Source organism: Ovis aries, chromosome 18, assembly GCF_016772045.2.
Source record: "Ovis aries strain OAR_USU_Benz2616 breed Rambouillet chromosome 18, ARS-UI_Ramb_v3.0, whole genome shotgun sequence".
Taxonomy (NCBI): Eukaryota; Metazoa; Chordata; class Mammalia; order Artiodactyla; family Bovidae; genus Ovis; species Ovis aries.
Genome location: NC_056071.1, coordinates 31,701,708 through 31,712,260, shown reverse-complemented (window position 1 = coordinate 31,712,260; position 10,553 = coordinate 31,701,708). Strand labels below are relative to the sequence as shown.

Below are 10,553 nucleotides of genomic sequence, written 5' to 3'. Positions count from 1 at the left end.
AGCCCACACAGCAATGTACCACAGCACACAAGATTCCTGTCGTCAGCTTTATTTTAGTGCTGGTTTTTGGTTCCCCAAGAGCTGCATGAGTTTTGGCCACCTGACGGGCCCCGTGGGAGCTGGGCACTGTGGGTAGGATGCCTCTGAAAAGAGGTGAAGATGGAGGAATCATGCCATCTTTACCACCACTGGGGAAGGCCCAGGCTGAGGGCAGGAAGAGGCTCCAGTGCCACCTGGGGAGAAAATAGAGGCTTGGGCACCAACTCCCAGTGGCCCCTCAACACAAGGCCATCAGCCACAGGGTCACCATGACTCACTGGAGCAAGCAGAGTCTTCTGGGCCAGGGTTCTAGCTTGCTTTTCTCTGGACCCATTGAGGAGACCTCACCGCATTAACAGGCAGCCAGAGCCTGTTGAGTGGTTGCTTACTAAAATGCCTGTAACCCAGCATTGCTCCTCAAACTACGGCCCCACCTCTGAAGAGAGGGCCTCATTCAGGAGCTTCTCGGCCCTGAGAGTGAGCAGAGGTTCAGGAAGGATACACAGCACGGGATTCACAGTCACTGGCCTCCCTCTACTGCTGGAGACTCTCTGAGGGAGGCTGGGAGGAAAGGAGGGACCAGCCCTCTCTGCCCTGCCTAATCTGCCCCAGCTATGCTCCTATAAGGAAAGTGGTAAGTATCCTGAAACCCAGGGTACCAGGGCCTACCCTGCGTCCATGATCCTTGGCAAGCCCTTCCACTCAACCCCTTAACCATACTGGGTGGGCATAGAGCAGAAGGAAGCCTGAAGCTCTGAAAAAGGCTTTAAAGCACAAGCCTCTGCAAGGGCCCCTCTCGGGAACTTCAGGACATGGCTCCCGTTCTGCCAACTTCCAGGGACTGTGAATAGGGGCTCAGTGCCTTAGGATCTGAGCAGCACTGTGTTCCTAAGGCTGAGGCCCACCAGCTAGCTCATCCAGAACTAGCCTCATTTTGGCATCTGTGAGACAGGGTGCTGGCCCTGAGCCTATACATCTAGAGAGGACAATCAAAGGGTTCAAGGCCCAGATGCTAAAAGCTGGGGGGGTGGGAGGGACATGCGCCCACAGCTGCAAAGGACCATTTCAGGGGAAGGGCAGAGGGGGCAGGAAAGTAGGGGTCTGGGTGCAGGCAAAGAGGAGGGGGCGTGGTGGCTTAGGACAGAAGCACCAGGGAGCCTCTTCTGGTTCAGCACCAGGCTCCCCCAGGGGCCTCCCCAATACTGAACATTAAAGCTGCACCCTGAGGGGTCTGGCCCCAGACTAGGCAAAGGCTCAGTCCCCAGCTAGAGAGTATGGGATTGGGGGGCACTGCTGGCAAGATGGGCACTGTGGTTCTACAGTAACATAAGCTTATACTACCTGTGCTGAAGACAACAGAAAAACAGTTAAAAAAAAAAATCCCAATACAGTAATACCATTCAGATGCCACCCTGGCTCCCCCTTCCCTGCCTCTCAGAGTGATGGAGTGGAAAGGAGGAAGGACCCTTGGGGGGGAAAAAAAAAATCTAGCATAAAACTTGATCAGCTCAGGAGAAAGGGTCAAAGCCCCCATCATCTTAACGGTGGGGCTCGGGGAAGGCCTCAAAGCCCTCAAACTGAACCGAGAATGCAAGTCTGCCCTCTAGCGGACAGTGGCAGCGCAGCCAGTTCTACACGATCAGAGGAAGGGCCGCTTGGGTGGAGGAAGCAGGGGAGACAAAGCCACAAGCTCTGAACCAGAGCAAGCACAGACCCCCCCGAACAGGGCTGCCCCACCCCGTGAGGCGTCGGCCCAGACCCAGCGGCTGTAAACCTGACATGTACGGTCTGTGAGCTGCCTATGTCTGTAAACAAAGCCCCACCTGACCATGCAGGGGGCCGAGTGTAGAGATGCCTGGAGCCACTGTGCACTTAAGCCTGCCACTCACCCCGTGCCCCCAGCAGGGAAGCTTTCCCTGGCTCAGGGCACATGACAGGTCAGTTTTAAATATGATCTGTTCTTTCAAAGAAACAAAATGAAAAGAGAAAAAATTCAACAACAAGGTCCATGAAGCTTCACATCCTTAAGGCGTTCGCTGTCAAGTTCAGTGTCAGGAGCAGAAGGGGACTACGAGGTCCAGCCCACCCAGAGCCCTTCTAGGCAGAGTGCAGTGGGATGACAAACTTGCAGCCGAAGGGCGAGTGGTAGTTGATGCCCACCTCCTGGAAGACCTGCTGGGGAATGCCGATGTCACACAAATAGACACGGCCTGCATGCTCCCCCAGAGGCAGAGGCAGGCCCAGAGCCAGCGACCACTTGGCATCGATGCCCTGTTCACCTTCATGCACAGGAGGGTCTATGCTGAGTACTGGTGCCCGGTTCTGGTTGGCCCAGGCCACAGCTGCCTTGTACCAGGGCTGATCCCGCAGGAAGGCATTCTCGGGGCAATCCAGACAGTTGATCACCAGGTCCACAGGGCTAGTGGGCAGATCTGCAGGTGGAAAGAGTGCCATCTGTAACCCCTATAAAGCAGAGAGCAGTCCAGGCTGGGACAAGAACCTCAGTGACCCCAACCAAGAGTGTCTTATTCAGACACCACTCCAATGCCTCTGCAGAGGCCAGGCTTTTCAAGGTTGGGCTGGGACTCAGGCTCCAGGAGTTCCAAGACCTGGTTGGGCTGGGTGCTGGAGACCAAGGGTATGTCAGCCCAATGGACCACTGTCCTCGTGGAGCTCCCAGGCTGAAGCACTGTCGTGCTGGGTGAGCAGAGCTTCTCAGGACATGAGGCGCCTGCCTCCTCTGCACATCTAACTTCCTGGTAAATTATAAGCTCTGGGAAGGTGGGCTCTATTACCAAGTCAGCCTTGAGGGGGAGGATGTGACCAGGGCCCAGGAGAATTGGGCTGACTGCCATTTGCCGTCTAGCCCAAGAAGTGTGAATAGGCAAGAGCGTGCTCACTCTATACCAGTCTGGCCTGCTCCCACACTGGCCTTGCTGGTCCCCTATTATAAAAATGAGTCCTTCTTGCAGCCCAAACTTAAGAACAGGGAAGGAATCTCTCACTTCTCCCAGGTGTTTAAAAAGGCTTCTCTGCTCTCACCAAGCCTCTGGCACAGTGTAAGAACAGATGGCTCAATAAGCACGTAAGTCCTGACCAGCCTAAGAGGTTAAACTGAGACTAGCGGAAATCAGACCAAACTCAAGGGTAAACATCCTGGAGCAACTGGGATAGGAAGCCTTGTGGGCAGCTAAGGAAGAATAACTGCCTGAAAAAGGGCATCATATTACAGCTCTTAAGAGGGGGAATCCACATATGAGAACCCCTCCCCAGGTCTCAGCCTTAAGTACTAACATACCTTAATTAGAGTCTCAGAACAGGCCACCACAGGTGGGGATGGGGGTGTCCCTGTGAGCCCTGAGGCTTTTGAGAGTGGGAATGGCATCTTCCCTTCGAGGTAAGAGACTGAGGTTCTGGCCCTATCTTGCCATCTGATCCCTGGCAAGGCCCTTTCTCTGGGCCACATTTACTTGCTCCACTTCTCCCCTGTTCTCATTTCAACCCACTCCAATCAGACCACGCTTCACTGCACCACTTAAAACTGCCCCTGTCAAGATCACTAGGGGCATCCACACTGCTGGATCCAGCAGTCCAGTCTTTGAGTCTGAGTGAGATGGAGAGTCACTTTAGGAATAAGTAGCAGAAAGATATAATCCAGCTCGGGTTCCAGACAATCATTGCGTCTGTTGTTTGAGCACAGACTGTAGACGTACACAGAATTATTAAGGCTGTCGTAATAACTGGATCGAGAAGTGATGGTGGCTGAAGACTTCAGATGAAGTCTCGATCTCCATCTGAACTCAACCTAGAAAGGCTTGCTGACACAGCTGCTCACACCCTCTTTTCTTTACTTGTCTTCCAGGTACCAGACTCTCCAGGCTTTCCTTCTCCTTCAATGACCACTCTTTCCCTGTCTCTTAGCTGGTCCCTTAAACTTCTATCCAAAGAACTCACTCTAACAACCTATCTAGTCTCTCTTCCTAGACGATACCTTATCCAGGCTCATTACAGCTTTAAACACCACCTCCCCACACTTGTAACTCCAGACTGGATCCCTTCTCTTAACTCCAGACTCATCTCCATCAATCAACATTTCCACCTGCCTATCCAAAGGGCATCTCCAACTGAGCTTCTGCTCTTCTTCCCCAAACCTCTCCCAGCTCTTCCCATCTCAGTGATGGCACCTCCATCCTTCCAGTTACTCAGGTCAAGAACCTTGGAGTCATTCTTTACCCTTCTCTTTCTCTTATCCTTTACATCCAATCTATAAACTCTTATCTTCAATACTGCTTCAGAAACTAACCACCTTTCATCACTTTCATGCTGTCTCAGCCACCATCACTTCTTATTCTAATTATTACAACAGCCTTAATAATTCTGTGTACATCTACAGTCTGCGCTCAAACAACAGACATAATGATCGTCTGGAACCCAAGCTGGATTCTTTCTGCTACTTATTCCTAAAGTGACTCTCCATCTCACTCAGACTAACAGTTCAAGCCTTGCATAAAGACCCACAGGCCCTGTATGATGGGCCCCGAAATGTCTAAGTCTACCGCTTCCCTCCACCCAGCCCTCCAACATTCTCGAGCTCCCTTCCCTGTTTTATTTGTCTCCATAACACTTACTACCATCTGACCTGAGAGAAATGTCACTTGTCATCTGTCCTAACCAGAATGTAAGCTCCACAAAAGCATGGATTAAGGGAAAAAAAAAAATCTATCGCCATATCCCGTGTCAGGAACAGCGCCCATTCTGTACTTATCTGTGAAACGAGTAAATGGATCCCCACCTCTCCATCTGAGTGGTGGGAGGAGGAGGAAGGTGAAGGGATGGGAAGTAGGCAAGTCGACACCAAAGGTATTTATTTCCTTAAGACTCTAAGACTACTCATGAGCAAAGTGCTCTTTACACCTGTGGTGCTATTCCGCCTGTCGCCACTGGGCGGCGCCACCAGACCATGAAAGCACTGAGGGCTCCCCAACCCCGTGCAAGGGCTCACCTTTGAGGCTAGACACTTGTTGGCCCTGGGTCTTGCTGAAGAGAGACAGCTCATTGGTAATGGATTCCAGCATCTTCACGAAGTTGGGCAGAAAGAGGATGACCTGGACATCGTGGTTGGCTAGGTGCCTTCCACAACTGATACCCTGAGCCCCCTTCACGTGAGGCCCACATAGCAGGGCCACTGTAGGCCTCTGGTGAACGTTTTTGGGATTCAGCCTGGAACAGAAGGTAAAGAAGCATCATCAGCCGAGACTTGCCAAAACTTTGCCCCCTATACTGGTATACTGGACACCCCCTGGCACCAGCTGCTCTCAGGGCCAAGGTTCTAGAGGGGATGGACAAAGTCCACTATAGGCCAAGCTCACAGGGTGGCCTTCCCACTGTCCCAGACTTCATCTTTGGGTCCTCTTAGGTGGCGCTAGTGGTAAAGAACCCACCTGCCAATTCAGGAGACATGAGACCTGGGTTCGATCCCCGGGTCGGGAAGATCCCCTGGAGGAGGGTATGGCAACCCACTCCAGTATTCTTGCCTGGAGAATCCCATGGACAGAGGAGCCTGGCGGGCTCCAGTCCACAGAGTCGCAAAGAGTCAGACACGACTGAGGCGGCTTAACACGCACTAGGTAGTTCGGTGACCTTGTTCGGTGAAACACCACTGCCAGAACTCTGCTTGCTAACCAAGAACACTTTCTGCTCTATACACTGTAGGACCTATTACATCAAACACTTCTCGGCAAAGAGGTTTTCCCACCTCTGCAGCCTTCTTGACTCTTCTTCCCCAGTGTGCCTGCTCTGCTGCAGCAAGACTGGTCTCATCACTCTCTCTGGCACCTGAAGGCTCTTTCTTGCTTCTGCTCAAACTACTTCACCTGCCCAGAGAGCCCCTCACTTACGAATCTCTGACCCACTCCTTCTAGGGTTACTCTGGCTCAGTTCCTAAGAGACTCACAGCAAGTACCAAAGAGGGTAGCTGTATATCATACTCAATTAGTTGCAAGTCCAAGTTCTCGTCTCTGAGCTGCCAGTAAGCTAATACGGGCAACGCTGGAGCTACTACATTTCATTGACTGCTGGGTGGATGAGTGGATGTAAAGCACTCTGAATAGGAACCGACACAGAAAGGGCTCAATTGATGCTGGTATCACTATAGTTCTGGTCACAGAGAACGTAGAAGGCTAATGGCTCCCCGGCTGGGAGCTGCCTTGGACACTCACTTCTGATGAAGTCACTTTCTTATGCCATTCAAAGAGGAGACACCCCCACACACCCCAAAAGAAAGGCTGAGACCCCTGTGGTCCAGAGAAGCCATAAATAAGGGAGTTAAAATCAGCCCTAGAGCTATGCCCAACTCCCAGACAGTGCTGTCTGCCCCTGGGCAGGAAGGCAGGGGAGATGAACAGCCAGAAAGAGGCTTAGGTCCCTGCTTGGGGTGGAGCAGGGACAGTCACTTATGGGTTTTCCCCAAAGAGAGGAAGACAGATGTCAAGCCAAAGAGGAAACCCTCACTCTCCAAATAAATTCAGGGGAATTCGGTGATGTACTTTCATATACACCAAGTTATTCATTTTGCTCCACCACGTTTGCATCGTAAGGAAATATACGGTGAGTACTCCTTCCTGCTCACAGATAACTGCAGAGTTCATCTGACTCGCCCGGATTTATTCCCTAAATGAACTCTTCCTCTCACAGAGGCATGCCCCATCTGAGAACTCAAAGCAGACCAGACACCCACAGACCCACCGGCAGGGGTCAGAGTCCAGGCGCTGGAGACAGAGCTTCACCGAGAGCCGCCAGCGTCACGTGGGCCAAGTCCTTCTGCTCTCCTGAGCCCTGGCTCGCTCATTTTAACCCCGGTCTACTACTCACCTTCGAGGTGAGGCAGTGGGGAGCAAATTAAATGCCATTGGAAGGCACAGTGAAAACACGCATGGTACTTAACATACCATGGTACTTAACATCACTTAACAGATGATGCTGTTAAAGTGCTGCGCTCTCAATTCCAGAAAAATAAACGACCCAATCAAAAAATGGGCCAAAGAACTAAACAGACATTTCTCCAAGGAAGACATACGGATGGCTAACAAACACATGAAAAGATGCTCAACATCACTCTTTATTAGAGAAATGCAAATCAAAACCACAATGAGGTACCACTTCACACCAGTCAGAATGGCTGCGATCCAAAAGTCTGCAAGCAATAAATGCTGGAGAGGGTGTGGAGAAAAGGGAACCCTCCTACACTGTTGGTGGGAATGCAAACTAGTACAGCCACTATGGAGAACAGTGTGGAGATTCCTTAAAATATTGCAAATAGAACTACCTTATGACCCAGCAATCCCACTGCTGGGCATACACACCGAGGAAACCAGAATTGAAAGAGACACATGTACCCCAATGTTCATTGCAGCACTGTTTATAATAGCCAGGACATGGAAACAACCTAGATGTCTATCAGCAGATGAATGGATAAGAAAGCTGTGGTACATATACACAATGGAGTATTACTCAGCCGTTAAAAAGAATTCATTTGAATCAGATCTGATGAGATGGATGAAACTGGAGCCGATTATACAGAGTGAAGTAAGCCAGAAAGAAAAACACCAATACAGTATACTAACACATATATATGGAATTTAGAAAGATGGCAGTGATGACCCTGTATGCAAGACAGCAAAAGAGACACAGATATATATAGCAAGTTAGAACCGGACATGGAACAACAGACTGGTTCCAAATTAGGAAAGGAGTACGTCAAGGCTATACACTGTCACCCTGCTTATTTAACTTATATGCAGGGTACATCATGCGAAATGCTGGGTTGGTGAAGTACAAGCTGGAATCAAGACTGCTGGGAGAAATATCAATAACCTCACATATGCAGATGACACCACCCTTATGGCAAAGAAAACAAAGAGGAACTAAAGAGCCTCTTGATGAAAGTGAAAGAGGAGACTGAAAAAGCTGACTTAAAACTCAATATTCAGAAAACTAAGATCATGGCATCTGGTCCCATCACTTCATGGCAAACAGATGGGGAAATAATGGAAACAGTGAGAGACTTTATTCTCTTGGGTTCCAAAATCACTGCAGATGGTGACTGCAGCCACGGAATTAAAAGATGCTTGCTCCTTGGAACAAAAGCTATGACAAACCTAGTCAGTGTATTAAAAAGCAGAGACATTACTTTGCCAACAAAGGTCTGTCTAGTCAGCTATGGTTTTTCCAGTAGTCATGTATGGATGTGAGAGCTGGACCATAAAGAAGGCGCCAGAGAACTCGTGTTTTTGAACTGTGGTATTGGAGAAGACTTTTGAGAGTCCCTTGGACTGCAAGGAGATCAAACCAGTCAATCCTAAAGGAAATCAATCCTGAATATTCATTGGAAGGACTGATGCTGAAGCTGAAGTTCCAATCAACAGTTTGGCCACCTGATGCAAAGAGCCAACTCGTTAGAACGGACAGATGCTGGGAAAGATTGAAGGCAGGAGGAGAAGGGGACAACAGAGGACGAGATGGTTGGATGGCATCACCAACTCAATGAACATGAGTTTGAGCAAGCTCCAGGAGTTGGTGAAGGACAGGGAAGCCTGGTGTGCTGCAGTCCATGGGGTCGCAAAGAGTCGGACATCACTGAGCAACAATTAACAAACATGAAAGTGATTATGGAGGTATCTTCTTCAAAGGAAAGCCAGCAACTGTTGCAAAGAACAGTACTGTTAGCCCTTCTGAAAGCTCAAACACTGAGAGAACAGACAGGCACAAGGACAGTCAACCACAAGAAGCTGACCAAAGAGGAATGGACTTGAGAAGGACATTCAGGTCCTGCCCTCAAACTGCTATTTCTGGGAAGCCACTTAATGGCCTCAAATACTTTCAGGAAGAGCTTATTCCAAGGGTTGCCCCTATGGCTGCTCTGGGAGGAGGTTCAACAGTCAGCAGACCCAAGAGCATGCTATACTGCAGAGGGCAACTTGCACTATGTCCTCCTTTGCGTCTCCACTGGCTCTTCCCCAGCACAGGCCAGGCCAGAGATCCGGGTGGGAAAGCAGGCCTGAGTCAAGGGGCAAGGTGGATGAACACAACTCTACAGGGAGAGGCGTGGAGAAGCAAGGAGGGGAAACCTCACTGTCAGTGTGGATCACCTTAGCCACAACCCTCCCACAAGACTAGCAATGTCCTCCTCTTCGCTGACAAACCCAGCAGACACCTGTCAACCTTAAATGTGCTTGCTCGCTCAGCATCAGCACTGCTAACCATCCCTTTATTCCTCACACACCATTTCTTTGGTTCTTAAGCCTTGCCCTCTTGGTTCTCTTACCTCTCTGGCTTTCAACTTTCTTAGCTACTTTGGAAGGCTCATCTCTTAACTAGGCTTTAATGCTGATGTTTCCCAGAATTCTATCCCAGGCCCTTTCCTCCCTTCATACCTTCTCCTTAAAGGAGCCTGCCTATTCTTATACCACGTACCAGCTGATGACTTCCAATCTCTATCTTCTGCTCAGACCTTTTTCTAAACTTCAGATCCAGATTGCTAATAGTCCACCTGCATATCTCACAGTCCTAAACTCAACATATCCAAAACAAAGCCTACCACCTCCTCCATGCCTGCTCCTCTTCCCACATTCCTTATCACAGTGACTGCTGTCACTGTCTAGCCCAGTATCCAGGCTAGGATGCTTTAAGTTCAGTGATCACTGACACTTTATTTTCAATCACCTTTCATATCCACTCAATACCCTGCCCTCTTGATTCTACCTTAAAAAGCTCCCTAGTCTACCCACTTCTCTGATCCCCGCCCTCCCTACTTGGGATTACCATCACCTGGCCCCTGGCTCAGTTTTCTGTTACAATTTTCTAACTGGTCTCACGGCCACCAATCTTGTCTCTGCTAATCTACTCAGCCAAAGTTTTTAAAACACAAAACTAATCATGTTATAGCATTACTGAAGTACCCTCAGCAGTTCCCTATCACTCAGCTGTACCAAAACTGGGTCTCTGGAGGTTCTTAGAAGGCAAGCTTCTGCTAGTTGGCAGGAGTCTTAGAGTCAACTGCTACCAGGAAGGAAGAATCAAAGAGTGGTTTGTTGGAGAAGAGGCTTCCCAGGTGGTGCTAGTGGTAAAAAAAAAAAACTGCTTGCCAACAATGCAGGAGACATTAAGAGACACGAGTTCAATCCCTGGGTTGGGAAGATCCCCTGGAGGAGGGCATGGCAACCCACTCCAGTATTTTTGCCTGGAGAATCCCCATGGACAGAGGAGCCGGAGGTGGGGCTACAGTCCATGGGATCACAAACAGTCAGACACGACTGAGCATGCATAAGCATTGGAAGAATAATGAGGACTCCCAGGACAGGGTGAGAATGGCAAACAAAAGCTGTGAAGTGTCCAGGAAAGTGACTTCACACAGACTCACGTTAGAAGAGCAGCAGCAGAACCCCTGCGTGTGTGAGGCACCATGGTGGTGCCGAGGCAGAGCAGCGTCATCCCACACTCAGCCCCCACCCACCTGG

General features: G+C 49.9%; 1 protein-coding gene across 2 annotated transcripts in view; it reads right to left on the bottom strand.

Moving 5' to 3' along the window:
• Nucleotides 1-33: 33 nt before the first annotated feature.
• Nucleotides 34-10,553, bottom strand: part of EDC3 (enhancer of mRNA decapping 3) — a 54,903-nt gene continuing 44,383 nt past the window's right edge. For both annotated transcript variants that reach the window (XM_012098695.4, XM_004017852.5), the window contains 2 exons: nt 5,042-5,259; nt 34-2,471 (listed from right to left, as the gene is read on the bottom strand). In XM_012098695.4, coding sequence (XP_011954085.1) covers nt 2,137-2,471; nt 5,042-5,259 — 553 coding nt within the window. In that variant the 3' untranslated portion in view covers nt 34-2,136. The remainder of the gene's footprint in view (nt 2,472-5,041; nt 5,260-10,553) is intronic.